This window comes from Misgurnus anguillicaudatus, chromosome 24, assembly GCF_027580225.2.
Source record: "Misgurnus anguillicaudatus chromosome 24, ASM2758022v2, whole genome shotgun sequence".
Lineage (NCBI taxonomy): Eukaryota > Metazoa > Chordata > Actinopteri > Cypriniformes > Cobitidae > Misgurnus > Misgurnus anguillicaudatus.
Genome location: NC_073360.2, coordinates 37,473,378 through 37,492,324, shown reverse-complemented (window position 1 = coordinate 37,492,324; position 18,947 = coordinate 37,473,378). Strand labels below are relative to the sequence as shown.

Below are 18,947 nucleotides of genomic sequence, written 5' to 3'. Positions count from 1 at the left end.
AAGCTGATTGGACTCCACTGAGAGACCCAAAAGGAAACAAAGAAAAAGATCCAGATGTCCATTTTCACTTTCTAAAGCTGCATCAACAGCTCTCTGATGCAGAATAGATAATGTTAACTCTTCTCTCTTTATCCAGATTGATCGGCTAATCTCATCCAACACATTTATGTTCTTGTTTATAAAGGTGAGGTGCACATATACAGCTGCTAGATGTTCCTGAATGCTCAGATGAACAAAGCTGTAAACTTTCCCCTGATACAAACCAAACTCCTCTCTAAAGATCTGAGTACACAATCCTGAGTACACTGATGCTTCTGATACATCAATGTCACACTCTCTCAAATCTTCATCATAGAAGATCACATTGCCTTTCACAAGCTGCTCAAAAGCCAGTTTACCCAGTTTAAAGATCATGTCTTTAATCTTCTTATAGTTCTTTATAGTCTTCTGATTTTTTATGTTTGTCTGAAGGATCAAGAAGTGTGTGTACATTTGAGTAAGAGTCTTGGGGATCTCTTGACTCTTTGCTTCACTCAATATTCTCTCTAGAACAGTGCCTGAAATCCAGCAGAAGACTGGGATGTGACACATGATGTAGAGACTTCTTGATGCTTTCAGGTGTGAGATGATTTTCTTGGCCAAACTCTTATGTCTGATTCTCTTCCTGAAGTATTCCTCCTTCTGTGGATCACTGAAGCCTCGTACCTCTGTGACTCGATCAACACACTCAGAGGGGATGAGATCAGCTGCTGCTGGTCTGGAGGTGATCCAGATGCGAGCAGAGGGAAACAGATTCCCCTTGATGAGGTTTGTCAGCATCACGTCCACTGAGGTTGATTCATTTACATCACACAACCTCACACTGCTGTGAAAATCCAGAGACAGACGACACTCATCCAAACCATCAAAGATGAACAACACTTTATATTCATCACTGAAGATTTCCATTTCTTTTGTCTCTGGGAAGAAAAGATGAAGAAGATCTAAAAGACTGAGTGTTTTATCCTTCATCAAATTGATCTCTCTGAAAGGAAGTGGAAATATGAGGTGGACATCCTGATTCTCTTTCTCTTCAGCCCAGTCCAGAATGAACTTCTGTACAGAGACTGTTTTTCCAATGCCAGCGACTCCCTTTGTCAGCACACTTCTGATGTGTTTGTGTTGTTCAGGTAAAGGATTAAAGATGTCATTATATTTGATTGGTGTCTCCTCTGTTGTTCTTCTTCTGGATTGTGTCTCAATCTGTCTCACCTCATGTTCATTACTGATCTCTCCACTTTCACTCTGTGTGATATTGAGCTCTGTGTAGATCTCATTCAGTGATGTTGGGTTTCTCTGCTTTGGTGTTCCCTCAAATAAACACTGACATCTTTTACGTATATTTGATCTAAATGTGTTGAGGACTTCAGACTCATGGCTGTAAATAAAAATAATTACACTAATTAGAGAAGACAGTGTAAAGAACTAAATGCAACGTTTGTTTTCTGCATCATATGGCCCATGTGATAACCACTGCATCACCTAAAAATCCTACAAATTACCTGAATCCAGGGTCTATTTTATCACTGAAGTCCTGTGGCGGACTCTCAGGCCTGTCAGGTTCTGTTATGATTGCTCCAGCTGAGTGGATTGACCTTAAACAACATAAAGATAATGGTGGAAGTTTTCTCATTACATAAATAATTATACAGTTTTTGCACAGTTCTGATATCTGAATGCTCTGTTCAACAGCAAAACACTTAATAAAAAGAGAACAATTATGTAATGATAATAAAATGTTTTTAATCTGTTTGCTGTAAATGTCATGGCAAGTCATTGCAAGAATATTTGTTTTTAATATTTCTAAACACATGTATATATTACAATAGTGTATTTAACTAAACATTACACAAATGTGTCCCACTATATAATCATATTTCTAACATAAATGTTATACTTGAGATCAGGCTGTTTATCTCCAGAGTTTAAATACAATGGCTGAACCATAGATGCGTCACTCTTTATAGACACACAGCTGGGCTCTGGATCATCTCTTCTGATAACTGAACTGTAACACACAACAGATTACAGTTAATAGTGTAGTGATTTACTGTATTATCATTAAAACAGGTTTTCATTTATTTTTGATGATACATAAAACCTAAACTGTGTGTTAGCAGAACTGTAATAAGAACCCTTAAGAAAAATTCACAAGTACGTTCCATCCGTTATGTAAAATACATGATAACACAAACATGTTTGTAGTCATTTATAGACCATTTTGCAAGATGTAAACAACACTGGTCCAGAAGCACTTCCTGTTTCAGTTTTTTTAACACTACATAAACGTTTGGATAAAATACAACCAACAGAACATAGAGAACTGAAAAAAAAGTTAAACAAACATCTTTAAGATGTTTTCTTTACATTTGAAATAAAGAAAGAAAACAGTTACAAACTGAAAAAGGAAGTGTTTCTGGACCAGTGTTGTTTAGATGTTTAAAAATGGTTATATGTTTAATTGGATTATTTTTAGATACTTGAGATCAGGCTGATTATCTCCAGAGTTGATGTTCAATGGCTGAACCATAGACGCTTCACTCTTCATAGACACACAGCTGGGCTCTGGATCTGATCTCTTTTGATAAACTAAACTATAACAGACAAGAGATTTAATACTTTAATTACAGTACTGATTTCTAATGAAAACGAAAATATTTTTACAATAGAAACATTACCTAATAAAGTGTTTATATAAAGTACCTGCATCCTGAAGAAAAATCTCCATCGGTTGATTGTGTTTGGTCCATGAAGCTGCAGTGAATCCGATTAATCTGATCTACACAACTAACACTGAATGAAAATGGCATTCATTCAGGCACAAAACAAACTTAAAATCAAATAAACAATCATTTAATTCAGATACATAAATCCTGAGTGTTAAAGAAGCTACGTCAACATAACTATACAGAAAAAAAAACTATTCCTGCATGCTCTGCCGATTTTATGGCTGCCACCAGAAACTAACGAAATTAGACATCCTAACAATTAATGAAAGTTGGAGTATTGCATTATTATTGCCCTCAAATGTGTACTGTTTTAGCTCTCTCTCCCACGCATACACACACAGTTTAAAATACACACGGCAAGTTCTGCAATCCGTATGTACAAGCATCGCTGTTCATGTGGCTCGTTGGGGCCAGATTTTATTTTCATTTGGATATATTAATTTTAAAATATAAACAATTTAAATTTCTCTTTTATCAGACTTACCAAATATTATAATTTCTATTTGTGCTGGTCAATTATGAACAATGGGTAAAATTGAACTGGGACCAAGTGGCAGCAGCTGCTGCGAACACAAACCCTCCTAACCGATTAAATTTCTACAAACTTTAAATAAAACTTGAGAGCCCTGAATCACATTGACACAATAACATGAATGATGTTTAGTTTAGACTTTTCAGGAATCACAGTAAGCACGAAACCGATAAATAACACTCAATTAAAGATTAAAGTATCAATAACATAAAAAATAAAATAAAAACGAATGAGGAAGTCTTACCTAAAAACTCGCTTTTATCACAATCTGACGAGATTCACATTCTCAAAATACTCCTGCTCTAACAAACTATACACAAAACAGATGCATAATATTTCATAAACATTCCTATCAAACACTTCGTTAATCGTCTCTTCCCTTTTGAAACGGCGGAAGATAAACGCTAAACATTTACTTTCACTTTCATCTGTGACGTCAGTGATCAGAGAGCGCAGGTGAATGGGAACAATAAACTGAGGGAAACTGTCTAAATAGCACCATACCATCACTTAATATTCCCTATATTAATTTACTAATAAAATCCACTTGAATTAGTGACTTAAAAAGGGTTATGTGCCTACATATATGTATTTGCATTTTCCCTATACTTTTAATAAATACTTGCACATTAAAAACTCTTACACTCTGTTCAGCTTAACAGATTTGTATTCAACTCTGTTTCTCTCAGACTGAGTAGGAAATTTTTATTATGGTTGTTTCAGCTAAATGAAGAGGTTTGGCCATTAAACGTTATTAGCATCAAATCCCACAACCTGTTTAAAGGAACACGCCCACATTTAGGGAATTTAGCTTATTCACCGTATCCCCCAGAGTTAGATAACTCTATACATACCTTTCTCATCTCTGTGCGTGCTGTAACTCAGTCCGAGACAGCCCCCCGCTAGCCCAGCCCAGCACAAAGACCGGAAGTGAACGGCTCCAGCCAGCAAACTGCTCCCAACAAGCGACAAAACAACGCGAAGATTTATATTCTCAGAATTTAAGCACTGCTACTTGGGCAGAGTGATTTGCTCGCAGCACCCGAGAAGCCCCTGGTGAGGAGCAGAGAGTTCGGTCAGAGTTGTGCAAATCACTCCGCCCAAGTAGTGCTTTGTCCTCTGAGAACATAGTTCCCAGTATGTATATTGTTAAAAGATGGCTGTGTCTCATATGGCCTTGTTATTTGTACACCGTGTGACTATACAAACCACAACACATAAATAGGAAAATCTTCACGTTATTACGCCACTTGCAGGGAGCAGTTTGCTAGCTGGAGCCATTCACTTCCAGTCTTTGTGCTAAGCTAAGCTAGTGGGGCTGCGTCAGATAGAGTTACAGCAGGCACGGAGATGAAAAAGGGATGCACGGACCCATCCAACTGTGGGGGATACGGTGAACAAGCCAAATTCCCAAAATGTGGGCGTGTTCCTTTAAAGTACATATTTTCCTTTAGTATATACAAAGATGTTAAACAACAATGATCAGTCTGTAATTCTTATACATTTATTTTTATATTAGTTAGCAAAGTAGATCTGTCATAATGTGATTATATCTACAGTTTAAAGTGAAGCAAAAAAAAAAAAAATTGCACGAATAATGAAGCAAGGTCACACACTGTGATTATCTACTTAATCATCTTTTTATTAAGTCTGTGTATCTTCAAGTCTCTGTCCATAGTGTTGTTGTCTCTGTTCCTCCTTTTCTCCATTAACAGAAGATCAGACTGACATCTAAAAGTGTTAAAACACACAGACTGTTTTCAGATCTGTTCACAAGATCCATCTCAGAACAAAATAAAGCACAAAGAACCAAACATGGATTTCTGTGATATATGACACACATCAGGCTAGAAGACCAAAAATAAAATCAACAGCTTGATATTCAATCCTTACTTTAAATTCTTCTGGTCACTGTGTCACGTGTATTTATTTGCATTCTGGTGCAACATTTTTTTGTAACTTTATGGGGTGGTTTCCCGGACAGGGATTAGTTTAAACCAGGACTAGGTCTTAGTTTAATTAGGAAATATGACTATTTTTAACAAACATGCCTTACTAAAAACATTACTTGTGTGCATTTTGAAGCAAAACAAAGGGCACTGATGTATTTACAGATATGTCAGTGCAAGTTGGTTTAAGTTTGGACAGCTTTTACATTTATTTTAGTCTATGACAAGTCTAATCCCTGTCCGGGAAACCGCCACTACATGTGTCCAACACTGTCAGATTATGATGTTAACACAAATCTATTGACTGTCATATAACAGAAACATTTCTTCATGTTATTAACACAGCACAGCAGAACTACATCATCTTTGTTCAGTCAGTTTTTCCTAAATTACTGACAAATCAAAGACTTTACACTTACCGCTAACAATATCTCACATTGTTGTCACACAACTCATATTGATAAAATTCACATTACTACCTCAACTGTGTGCTTTTGCACTGGGCCCACTTCATACATTCTGCACTAATGTACAGTGAATGTCCATTTCTTTGTTGATATTTGTATATTGTTGTAAAAAAAATTTTGAGTATTTCCTTTATTAATTTTATTGTCACTGTCATTTTTAAGCATCAATACACCAAGACAAAGTCCTGTACATGTAAACCTGCAGTACTTGCCAATAAAGATGATTCTGTTTCTATTTCAATAAAATAAAGTGAAAATGGTAAGTTAATGTTAAATTAATCAGCAAATGCTAATATTGTGTTAATGAAAAAATAAAGACAATACATTAAAACTTCAAGAAAAGTGTAAAATGGTTAAAAATGTCTGTCATTTTAATATATATATCATAGAGCCAAATAAAACACAGTTTAAGGTAGAAAAACGATGAAAAGGAAAGAAAAATTACTCACTGTAGTGTCTTCAGTTTATATTGTGGATCATCCTTCAGCTCAGAGAGCAGCTTTACTCCTGGATCTCCCAGATTATTCCTTGTCAGATTCAATTCTTTCAGGTGTGATGGGTTTGATCTCAGAGCTGAAGTCAGAGAAAGACAACCTTCATCTGTGATATTACACTGCCTCAACCTGTAGAGAACAATGACACACACTATACTGTCTCATAGAAAACCAGGAACTGTAGTTTATGTTATTGTTTAATTTATGTTTATTGTAAAACAAAACTTTATTGTATTTACTTGGTGTCAAACTCTCCTATAAAGACATAGTGATGTTCAGTACATCCTATAACATAACATATTCATCAAATATAACTGAAATATCCATGAACATAAATACTTAGTGTGATGAGAATGATCAATGCAGATAATTTGATTCTGAACCTTCTGTTATAATGAAATCAAATCAGTTTTAAATTATGTAATTAAGATGTTAACATAAATGTTGATTGTAATCCCAAATAGCCTGATTTAGTCTCACATTAAACTACTTGACAAGGTCTCTATGAGATCATGTGTGTCTATCAGAGAGATGATCATACCATAATATCTCTAGTTTACAGTCAGGATTCTTCAGTACATCACAGATCAGCTTCACTCCTGAGTCTCCAAAATTATTACAACAGAGATGCAGATCTTTCAAATGTAAAGGGTTTGTTTTCAGAGCTGAAGTCAAAGCAACACAACCTTCATTTGTGATATTACACTTAGTCAACCTGCAGAGAATAAAGACATGGATTCATTTTGTTAGTTCAAGCATTATTTATGGTTTCATTTATAATTTGTGTGTGCACCTGTCATATAAAACATGACAATCTCAATAAAGGAAAATGAACCCAATGTACCTGAAGGGGTTAATTTTTGCGATAACAGTCTGTACGTACATTATACCGCTTATTATGTGCCAAATTGCCACGAATAAAGAATAATATATATGTGATATATTAAATCTCTTAGTACAGGTCAAGATGACTCACAATACCTGGATAAGTGTTATCTAGAAATAACTGACTGACCTCAATTGACCAATCAGAATGAAGTATTGATTATAAAAACATCAAGTGATCATAATTAATGTTTGTCAAACAGCACATGATCACCTGAGAAACATCTAAATGCTGATATGTGATATTCTGCTCTACTGACAGTAAGAAACTCATTCATATATATTTTTAATCTAGACTTGACTATGGCAAGTGTTTTGAGGAAAAATAATCTTGTTAGTTTCAAATTCATAGTCCAGCTCCTACATTACTGTGAAATATACTTTCTAAAACACCAGTAAGATCACTCAGATATTCTGGCATATCTGGTGATGGATCAGTTTGTTTTTAGGTATTTGTTCATTCAGTAAAACGTTAAAAGTAGAAAATTTTTTACCACAGTTTCTGCAGTTTACATTGAGGATTCTCCAGTATGGCAGAGATCAGCTTCACTCCTAAATCTCCAAGAAAATTCAGTGACAGATTCAGATGTCTCAGATGTGATGGGTTTGATCTCAGAGCTGAAGACAGAGCAACACAACCTTCATCTGTGATATGACAATCCCATAATCTGTAGAGAACAATGACACACACTTCAATCTCTCAGTTCATAGCAAACATATCTGATCATTATTAAAGGTCTAACGTATGAACCACAAATGTATAATTCTGTCTTCATTGTACCTCTTCTCTCTAAATCTCTGACACAGTGTATCTACTTGCTCATCATAATCTCTCCCTGACTTTATATAAACCCTGTTGTATGGTTATTTTTATGTTGTACTAAGAACCAGTAAATGATGTGTGAATATCAGAGAGATGATCTTACTCCAGTATCTCCAGTTTACAGTCAGGATTCTTCAGTGCATCAGAGATTAGCCTCGCATCTGTATCCCTAAGATTATTCCAGTTCAGTTTCAGATCTCTCAGATGTGATGGGTTTGATGTCAGAGCTGAAGACAGAGCTGCACAACCTTCAGTTGTGACATTACATTCAGACAAGCTGTAGAGAAATTTTTTTAAAACAAAAAAACAATGCTGGTGTGCATCTTGAGAAAAAACAATAGCATTGATATACAGTATGTTAAAGGAGCATTTCACCCGTAGAAACATTAATCTTTATTGAAAGTGCATCATATTTGTAGTGGAAATATAACATACATTTCGAATTTGGTGCCTATTTGACAGAGAAAAGGGGTGTTTGTAGTCTCAACCCCTCAACAAAGATATTGGACTTCCTTCTTTCAATGATGCAAAATGATGATTTTTACATCATTGAAAGAAGGAAGTGCAACACAGAAATCTGTATTTCTCCTGTCTCAGCGGCAACTGAGGAAATGATGCATGACCATTCAAAAACATGACTGGGGTTCTAACTATACAAAGCTTTATGCAAATGGGTGAAGTGTCCCTTTAAGACAGTGGTTCCCAACCTTTTTAGCCCGAAGTACCCCCACAGCCCTATCAGTAGGGCTTAAGTACCCCTTCATCGAAACTAAACCAAAGTTGTGTTGTTAAAGACAGATAATTAGTAATATTAATTAATTAATTCATGTTAAACATTAAAGTAAAAAGCACTGACTAATGAAGCATGTTAATTTGTCTTGAGGTTTTAAACCAGGGATAGAGCTTAGGTTAGAGGTCAGTCTGACATTATTATGAATTGTCATGCAGTCATTCGGAAAGATTAGCGAATGCAGACATTTCATATATATTAATCTGCAAATAAGCAAACCTTTTATCACCAAAACTTATCACACTATCAAAATATTAAAGGGGTTAAAGCCTGAAAATCTGACCTTTTTCATGTTTAAGTGTACCCAACTGGGTCCCCACTTCTCCTATCAACCCAGAAAATGTAAAAAGAACAACCCGTTAATTTTAATTTGGTAAACCATTCTCTGCAAGCATGTGAAAAAATAGGTCATTCAGATTTCGCCTGTTTTGGGATGTAAGTATGTCCAATCACAATAATACCGCCCCTTAATCTGCACTATCCAACCACGGCACTGCCATTTAGTGCAGAGAGAAAGAGAGAGAAAAGATAATTGACAGCACAATTGAGTTTCAATTTAAAAAAAACACCGTCATTGCAATTAGTGTTTGCATTTCATCAGCTCATTTGCATTTTAAAAGACACACCCAAAAACTGCACATTTTTGCTCAGGCCTACAAAATGGCAATTTTAACATGCTATAATTAATTATCTGTGGGGTGTTTTGAGATAAAACTTCACATACGGCCTCTGGGAACGCCAAATAGTTATTTTACATCTTAAAAAAATTTCATCATATGACCCCTTTAAGGGCCAGCCTTACTAATAGCATTCGCAAACCATCATTTTGGCGTTAAATAACGACTGAACTTACTAAAGACACGCAGTGGATATTTATCTCTGAAAAATATTTTTTTTCCCAACCTTATTGCATATGTAGACATTTTCCTTTCAGACGCAACAAAGTGCTCTCACGTTCTTTTTAGTAAATCTGGCCCTAAATATACTAAAATCTCAATTGAAGTTACTGATAATTAAAGTTCAGAAGTGTGCATAATAAAAGTTTTTGTCTTTAGAAACGATTCAGGTTCATTGATAATAATCAGATTGAAAGTTCTTGAATTGGACACCGCTATTGCGTTTTGGAGCATGCAGCGCATTTACACACGACGGCTAAAAACATTAATGATAAGATTAAAATTACATTTAAAGTATTCATTTTTACAATGCTTTCTTCACGAAAATCAATATTTTAGGTCAATTACTGGACAAACGGGAGACATGTTTATTAAAAGTAAATGAGATCAAAGCAAAATCTGAATCTTTTTGTGTACCCCCTGGAAACTCTTCACGTACCCCCAACGCATACCCCCGGTTGGGAATCACTGTGTTAAGATACCATACGTCAATGCAAGATGTTTTTATATTAAGGCAAAACAAACATGCATTTCAGTCTGGGACTAGGATATGCACTGTCCAGGAAACTGCCCCTTAGAATTGAATGAGATTTTAAAAATTAAGTTCCAGGTTTTTTTAGGGTAGATCCCTGAAACCTTTTGATCTGATGGTATGAGTTATAATCAGTGTTGCCAGATCTCGCGAGACAAATAAGCAACCAGGCCTGTGAAAACAAGCCCAAAACAAGTGACTTTTCTACAAAGCTGGGATCAAGCCCAAATAAGCAACTACACTTTAGAAGCAAGCCCAAAAAACGTGACCTGCGACTTTACAGAAAAACAAGCCCAAAGTCGCTTATAATAAGCGGACTTGGCAACACTGGTTATAATGTGCCATCGAACCATTAATAGGAGATATGCAGAGAGAGGATTCTTCAATTATTATAATGCTAAAATTGTATCATTTAAACTATAATTACTTTTAAATTAATGACTTTTAAATTAATCTTACTCGAGTATCTCCAGTTTACAGTCAGGATTCTTCAGTACATCACAGATCAGCTTCACTCCTAAATCTCTTACATCATTATATGACAGATCCAGCTCTCTCAGATGTGATGGGTTTGATCTCAGACCTGAAGACAGGGCAACACAACCTTCAGCTGTGATTTTACAACCCAACAACCTGTAGAGAACAATCACACACACTTCAGTCTCTCAAGTTATTATTAAAATCATGCCATGATTTTTCATTTTTGAGTTTGAATGTCCTACTTAAATAAGCATAGGCTTACTCAGTGAACTCAGGTAAAAAAAAAGGAGAAAAGGAGAATATGCACATTTGTTTTGTATTGAAGACACTGGTGTTTATTTTCCTTGTAAATTTATGATTGAAACAGACATTTTATTGCAATACCTAAATACCTAATTTTAAGTTTTGAAGTCATTAAAGTTTCCCTAGGTGTGCAAGTATGAATTTGTACCTTGTGATGGACTGGTCAATTAGCTAACCTCCAAGAAAGCCAAAACCTTTAAAAGTGGGCTCAGAAAATGGATGCACGTTACAATAAATGATACTCATCGTCTTGTCAGTGTTAAAACAAGATGCTCATAATTAATAAAATACTAAGTAACTATTAATTTTCTGTGAGTCCTTTGGGAATCATAGAGACAGCAGTCAAATCAGTTTCACTGTTAACCTTTTGAAAAGCACCCCCACTCTGGCCCAAACTATGAAAAGACCTACTTTCATTAAAAGGGTTGTTTTTACTAAACCACTTAGAGCAGGGGTGGGCATCGAGGGCCACAGTTCTGCAGAGTTTAGCTTCAACCTTAATTTAACACACCTGAATGTCATTTCCAAACAGTCCTGAAGACTTCAATTAGATTTTTCAGCTGTGTTTGATTAGGGTTGGAGCTAAACTCTGCAGGGCTGTGGCCCTCAGGACCAGAAGTGGCCCACCCTGATTTAGAGTATAAGCATAACTATGGTATCATTAGAAAGAAGACACTTTGAGCGTCCAGGTTTTCAAATTATTTTAAGTTAAAAATTAAAAAAGTTAGAGAGGCTGAAGTACATTGTAATAAAACATTTTTTGCATAACATCTTTTTTAATACTAAAACTCTTAATGATAACTATGTGTGTGAAACCTAGAAATGCAATGATGCCAAAGCCACAAGTCTAAAGAAGTTATGTTTCACGTTTGAGGTCAATAGGCCCAAAAATTATTATTTATCCTTATGTTAGCATATGAAATGCAATTCCCCACCAGAAAATAAAACGACACACAAAGATCGTTGGATTCGTTATGTAATTGGCTATACATTCTGTCAATAAATATTTTACATGAAGTCATTGGAGGAACGAGCGAGTCAGATGACGTCACGATATTTGACAGCGCTGTTTGGATATTATGTATTATAGTCCCGCTTACTTTTTAAAACAAAGTTTGAACACGGGTTTGAACGCGAGTGTAATCTCATACACAGTGTTACGACGTAAATAGTTCTCTGTATTATATTCTATTACAAGACATTCATGCAAAATCTGATGTAAACAACAGACTATATATCTATATTTCACGGATTATACGCATTTTTGGACAAAAATGGTCATTGGATGTATTATATTAGAAGGTTTTCATGAGTTATTCACACATCTGAAACAGACTGGATTCGACTTGCGATCATTATATCAACACAAAGGTAAGACGTCCTGTTTATATTTTGCTTGTTGTCATCTGGACATCTGTCACAAAATACTACATTTATGATGCTAAAGCATCTGTATCTCAAAACAGAGACCATACACTAATGCTAAACCCATAGACCTTTTAAACGATATATAGTAATGTTAATATTATTAATGTTTATAGACAGCAGGCTATATAGATATTAGGGGTGGAACGGTACACACAAGTCCCGGTTCGGTTCGTACCTCGGTTCAGGCTTCACGGTTCAATTCACTTTCGGTACAATGGAGGAAAAAAGCAAAACAAAAATGAAGAAGGCATTTTTTTTAAGCTAATCTTAAAAAAATAGGTGTCCTTATCAGTGTTATTTTGAGATGTCATGAATATGAACTGAAATGCATTTAACATACTATCTCGTATTTCAAAAATATATACCACTTTAAGTAATCTTGTACTCATCTTTCATACAAATAGGGGTTCAAATGTATTACAAGTGTTACCTAAATACATTTTTAAATTACATTTTTGGCCTTATTTCATATTAATGTACTAAAGAACAAAAAATAGGCTTGTAGGATGAATTAATAGGTGTGTACGACTTCACGAGGCGCTGCAAGAAACGACAAGTTGGGAACGTCAGAGTAACGCGAGAGCGATTTGAAATCAGCCTCCTCCTCAAGATTTCTTGCGGTACTCTGACGCTGATGGCGCTGCGTAAAGTTTAGCACACTTAAAAAACTGAAAGCAGCTGAACTCGACAGAACTGCCCTGCGTATGCCTGTTGTATATAGCAGGACAATTTATCTCCTACTTCTCAGCGTGAGAAATACAAAGTGTGGCATTTGAACTGACTGAAATGCGTGTGTGTCAAGGTGAATGCGTGAGACTTGAGAGCCCTGATTAGATGTATTTCCACTCACATACCTAACAACTGCTGAACAACGCCGACGCACAGTCCTCGTCTTTTCCACCACTCTCTCGCCTGTACTATTGTAACTGACTGGAAAACTGAAGTTTTGCCAAACTTGCGATCTTAAAGGGGCAGAGCTTCAGAGCTAAAGCGGGGCAACAGATTAGCTGTCCATAAAGAACCCGCGGATCTAACAGTAGTTCCGCATTACATTAATTATTTTGCACGCAAGTTTTTTTTTATTTTCATACCGTGTATTCTCCGTTTAAATTCATGCACCGAACCGTGACCCCCATACCGATTCGGTTCGAAACGAATACATGTATTGTTCCAACCCTAATAGATATTGTTAGCAGCGTTAAAAAAAACTGACGTCGTCCCGCCCCCGAGCTAGTGCGCGTAGAGAGGTTAACAAATAACTGAACATTTCAACGTGTTTTACTCTGAACCAGTACATGTCTGACTATCAGATCTTACTTTAGTTTCTCCAGTTTACAGTCAGGATTCTTCAGTACATCAGAGATCAGCTTCACTCCTGAATCTCCAAATTCATTAAAAGTCAGATCCAGATCTCTCAGGTGTGATGGGTTTGATCTCAGAGCTGAAGACAGAGCAACACAACCTTCAGCTGTGATATCACACGTTCTCATGCTGCAAAAAACAAAGACACAGACTTCACTCTATTAGTTCACAACAAAAAAGACAATTTAAACACAGTTGTATATAAAATTTCAAAGCTTTCACACACACACACACACACACAGGTTTCCATGTTTTGTGGGGACATTCCATAGACGTAATGCATTTTATACTGTACAAACTGTATATTCTATTCCCCTTACCTACCCTATTCCCTAACCCCAACCATCACAGAAAACATTCTGGTACCTTAGATTTTCAGTAAACATCATTCTGTTTGATTTATAAGCTTGTTTCCTCATGGGGACCTCAAAATGTCCCCACAAGGTCACAAAAACACTGGTATTCCTATCTTTGTGGGGACAATTGATAATTACCAGGTACACACACACACACACACACACACACACACACACACACACACACACACACACAGACACACACATCTCACATATGAAACACAAAAACATAATCCACATACTTAATAATACACTTAACATCCTTTAATATTTATTGTTTAATTTTAAACTGGAAATACAAGTACATGTGTGACAGACAGATGATCTTACTCCAGTATCTCCAGTTTACACTGAGAATTCTTCAGTACATCAGAGATCAGCTTCACTCCTGAATCTCCAAGATTATTATGAGACAGACTCAGATCTCTCAGGTGTGATGGGTTTGATGTCAAAGCTGAAGTCAGAGCATCACAACCTTCATCTGTGATATTACAAGACGTCAACCTGTAGAGAACAATGACACGCAGGTTACTCTCAGTTCATAATAAACACATCATATTAACATGGATTTCTTCTTTTTAGTTTATAGATCATTTTGTTTTCATCTAAAAATCAGTGTATGTGGACGTGTGTGTGCACCTGTGGTATAAAAAATATAATCAACGTTTGTTAAAAAAACTGTATTATCTTTTCAAAAATATAAATCAGTGGTTTCCAAACTTTGACTCATTTCACTAATTTAGATTTTACGAATTCTGATCATGCAAGCGGGAGACAGCAAGTATGCTGCAAACTATTTTTACACACTTGAGAATAAGTAGCTGTCTTATTGCCCTTGCATTTTGACATTGATGACATACAGAATGAGATCTATGCAGATTTATTCAGTTCTTATTTATTAAGTATTTAAAATGTATTAAGTACTTATTGTAATGTATTCATGCAAATTCATTCATATAGTACTTGATCTTACTCCAGTATCTTCAGTTTACAGTCGGGATTCTTCAGTACATCAGAGATCAGCTTCACTCCTGAATCTCCAATTTTGTTCCCAGTCAGAATCAGTTCAGTCAGGTATGATGGGTTTGATGTCAGAGCTGAAGTCAGAGCATCACAACCCTCATCTGTGATATTACAATAACTCAATCTGTACAGAACAATGACACACAGGTTACTCTCAGTTCATAATAAACACATCATATTAACATGGATTTCTTCTTTTTAGTTTATACATCATTTTTGCTTTCATCTATAATTCAGTGTATGTGGACGTTGAGTGTGCACCTGTTGCATTAAACTTATAAACAATGTTAGAGGTCAACTGATTTATCGGCCGGCCGATTTATCGGCCGATTTTTGGCATATTTAAAAAATCGGCTTTGGCCGATTTTGCTGCAAAATTAGGCCGATTAATAGGCAGGCGCATCTGCCGGCACCTAAGCGCTGTTGTAGAACTCGTGACGCTGCCTCTTGCTGCAAGCAGATCACTCCCGTCTCGTGTGTGTACAGCCATGCCTTGTTCACAAACAGCTTTACTAAATACTGGCGGGATCGCGCGAATTAAGCAGCCAGTACAACAGCGCGACGGGCTTATGTCTCGCGGTGCACTGTCCGTGCAAAGATTAGGCTCATTTCATGTGATTAATGAGTGATGATGAGTTTTGCTTGCGTGACAGAGAGAGAAGAGCCGCGCGCGCACGCTTTCTGTCTCCCTGCTTTTATTGCTCAAAACAAAACTGACTCGATGGCGAAAGGTCGGAAGACCAAATCATATCCACCGAGGAAATTTTTTTCGTGTTGTTACAGTAACACTTTGTTTACAGTTTTGCGCTGCTCAGCCTGGATTACAACACAGTGCGTCCGATTCGCAAACTGACTCCTTTGAACGGATTCGTTTGAATGAACGGTTGAAACAAAAGATCTGTCCCAACACTAAACTCACAAGACGTCACTGTCAGCACACAATCAGTAACTTATAGCGCCTCAGACATGAGAATGTAAATGTGTTTAGAAAGATTTGCCCTAAATAACAGTCTCAACTAAAAAGCATAGACATTTACTATGTTAACTTTATGATGAATAAATAATTTATCAGGTCTACCAAATAATTATTTTATCCTACAAAGCAATAAAAGCCATGATAAAAAACTGATCAAAGATGATGACAGAAGAGTGTCAGGTAATATCTGTGTCTGATAAATGCATGGTGCAGAGGAGGTTGTAAAACTCTTCAGAAAGACCAATCATATTTTTTTTAAATACTTTGACTTAAATAGTGACATTTTTGCATTTAAAATATCTGCTAATGATGAGAACATTTTGATTATTATGTACTAGGGCTGTCAATAGATTAAAAAAATTAATCTAGATTAATCGCATGATTTCATGAGTTAACTGCGATTAATCGCAAATTAATCGCACATTTTTATCCATTCTAAATTTACCCTAATTTAACACTTTTCAGGTTTTTAATATTCTAATCATATATACATATATAGATGCTTTATGCAAATGTATGTTAACAACAGCCTGTTTACATTTTAACAGAATCACCAGCCATTGTTTTGTATATGAATTTTCCTTTCAGAAGATTTTTCTTTCTCCATTTTTGTTTGCCGCTGCATCACCCGTGACCCGCGCTGGCAAGTTGAGTCGGAACCAGCAAACTTAAAAAAAATAGCCGTTCACATTTTGACATTCTCTACCAAAACATAGAACAATGCATGATTTGTTGAAATATAACAAAATATGACAGAACTACACGTGTTTGAAGTTGAAAGAGTCAAATTACCACAAACATTTTCACATCCATACATTATATTACCACATCAATACCTTAAAATCACTGGTAAAACTAATAGATTTAGCACACACAAAGCAAAAACATTATCAATGTATGTTCAACTTTTTTTCCTTTTGTTTGATTGACATTGAGACAGACTGCTTAAAATCTAAGTGATCTAATATAATGTTACACATCAGATAGTTTTACCCAACAGTTAACCAAACATTTACTTAAAACATAACAGATTATAGAGCCTACCTGCGTGAATTCTTATCAAAACAGATATTTGTAAAACTGTAATTTTGTGTAGATGTCTATATATCCGGGTCGCGCACTCGCGCGTCTGTGTGCACGCGCTTCAGATATCAGTCAGTCAGCGTGAGGGGATCGCATTTGAGTCTTGTCGCTCTTAATAACTCTTTAACAATAATCAGGTACCGAACTTTATCTCTCTTAATGACTCTTTTAACATCAAGCAAGTCCTGCAGTCTATTTTCTAAGTCATGCATAAAAGCGAAACCAAAATGAATTGAGACGCATCTTTGTATTAGATTAAGCATTAGGAGGACGGTAACGTTACACCTCTCAGACGTATAAATAAAGATCATATCAGATGTCCAACGAGCATTTAGAGCATTGGATTTGGTAGACGATTTGCTTAATGTTCTTATTTCTATGAAAACCTTTTACTCATTTAGAGAGAGTCACATTTGTCTGCGTCTCTGTTCATTCAACTATGGGCTGGACCAAGGGTCAAACAGAAATTGCGTGTTGCGGTAATCTCCGTTAATAAAATTAGTGGCGTTAAAATGAATTTGCGTTAACGCGTTATTAACGCGTTAATTTTGACAGCCCTATTATGTACATATAGAAAATCGGCCAAACATATCGGCCATCGGCTGCCCTGATTTCTAAAAATCGGCATCGGCCAGAGAAAAAGCATATCGGGGTCTCTAAACATTGTTTATAAAAAAATATTATCTTCTCAGAAACATATAAATCAGTGGTTCCCTAACTTGTTTCTACTTCCACTTTTGTAGAGAAAATTATTAGTTCCTCTCAGACTCTCAGACAAATTATTTGCTTTAAACTTTTACATTATTTATTTGCAATATTGTAATTTATACAGTAGTGCAACATCTTACTTCAAAAATTAAATCAAGGAACAAGTAAGCATTTAAAGAAGAAGGATTAAAGGAATATTTCACCCAAAAACTAACATTCTGTCATTATGTACTCACTCTCGTCTCATGTTGTTACAAACCTAAATAAATGCCTTTGTTCTGAAGACCACCATTGTTCTGATGAACCAAACCGATCAGAAGCCCCATTGACTTCCATAGTAGGAAAAAAGAATACCATGAAAATGAATGGTGCTTCTGGTCGGTCTGGTTTCAAACATTCCTCAAAATATCTTCCTTTGTGGTCATCAAAACAAAGGATTTTATACAGGTTTGTAACAATATGTGTCACGGTACGTGTAAACCGGATTGTGGAAAATAAAAGGAGAACTCAAACGCAGACTCAATGTGCAAAAATAAACTCTGATTTATTATAAATAAACAGAAACACCCACGAGGGGGTAAAAACAGAAAGAAACAGAAACACTGTGTTGGAACACAAAATAAACAGAACACGAGAAGAACTCGGATTTGAAACTGGTGAACATAAACACAGTATCTACGACAACGCACGCACACCACACAGAGAACACAAGGGCATTATAAAGACACCACATCAATGGGGAACAGGTGAACATAATTAATCACTTAAGACATGATTACATAAGGGAGTAGGGTAAAAGTGACAAGACACTGGGAACACGTGTTACACATACATGATGTGAATACACACGTATTCCCACATAAAACAATGCTGCCCTGGTCCTGCCCTCTGGATAATAACCAAGGTCAGGCAAGACCATGACAGCCACAAAACACTGGGAACACGTGTCACACAGATATGATGTGAACACACGTGTTCCCACGTACACACACTGCTGCCCTGACCTTGCCCACAGAACATAGACCTGATCTACACTAAGGTCTGGCAAGATCACGACAGCAACAAGACACCGGGGACATGTGGCAGCCACAC

General features: G+C 36.2%; 1 protein-coding gene across 1 annotated transcript; it reads right to left on the bottom strand.

Annotated features, from left to right (window-relative positions):
- Positions 1 to 82: 82 nt before the first annotated feature.
- On the bottom strand, positions 83 to 18,102 carry LOC141361707 (NACHT, LRR and PYD domains-containing protein 3-like). The gene is made up of 10 exons (XM_073863396.1): positions 18,092 to 18,102; positions 15,039 to 15,212; positions 10,639 to 10,769; positions 8,041 to 8,166; positions 7,590 to 7,713; positions 2,520 to 2,633; positions 1,937 to 2,047; positions 1,542 to 1,634; positions 202 to 1,417; positions 83 to 145 (listed from the first exon to the last, which is right to left on the bottom strand). The coding sequence occupies exons 1-10, from the start codon at positions 18,100 to 18,102 to the stop codon at positions 83 to 85; spliced, it is 2,163 nt and encodes a 720-aa protein (XP_073719497.1).
- Between the last annotated feature and the right edge of the window lie 845 nt (positions 18,103 to 18,947).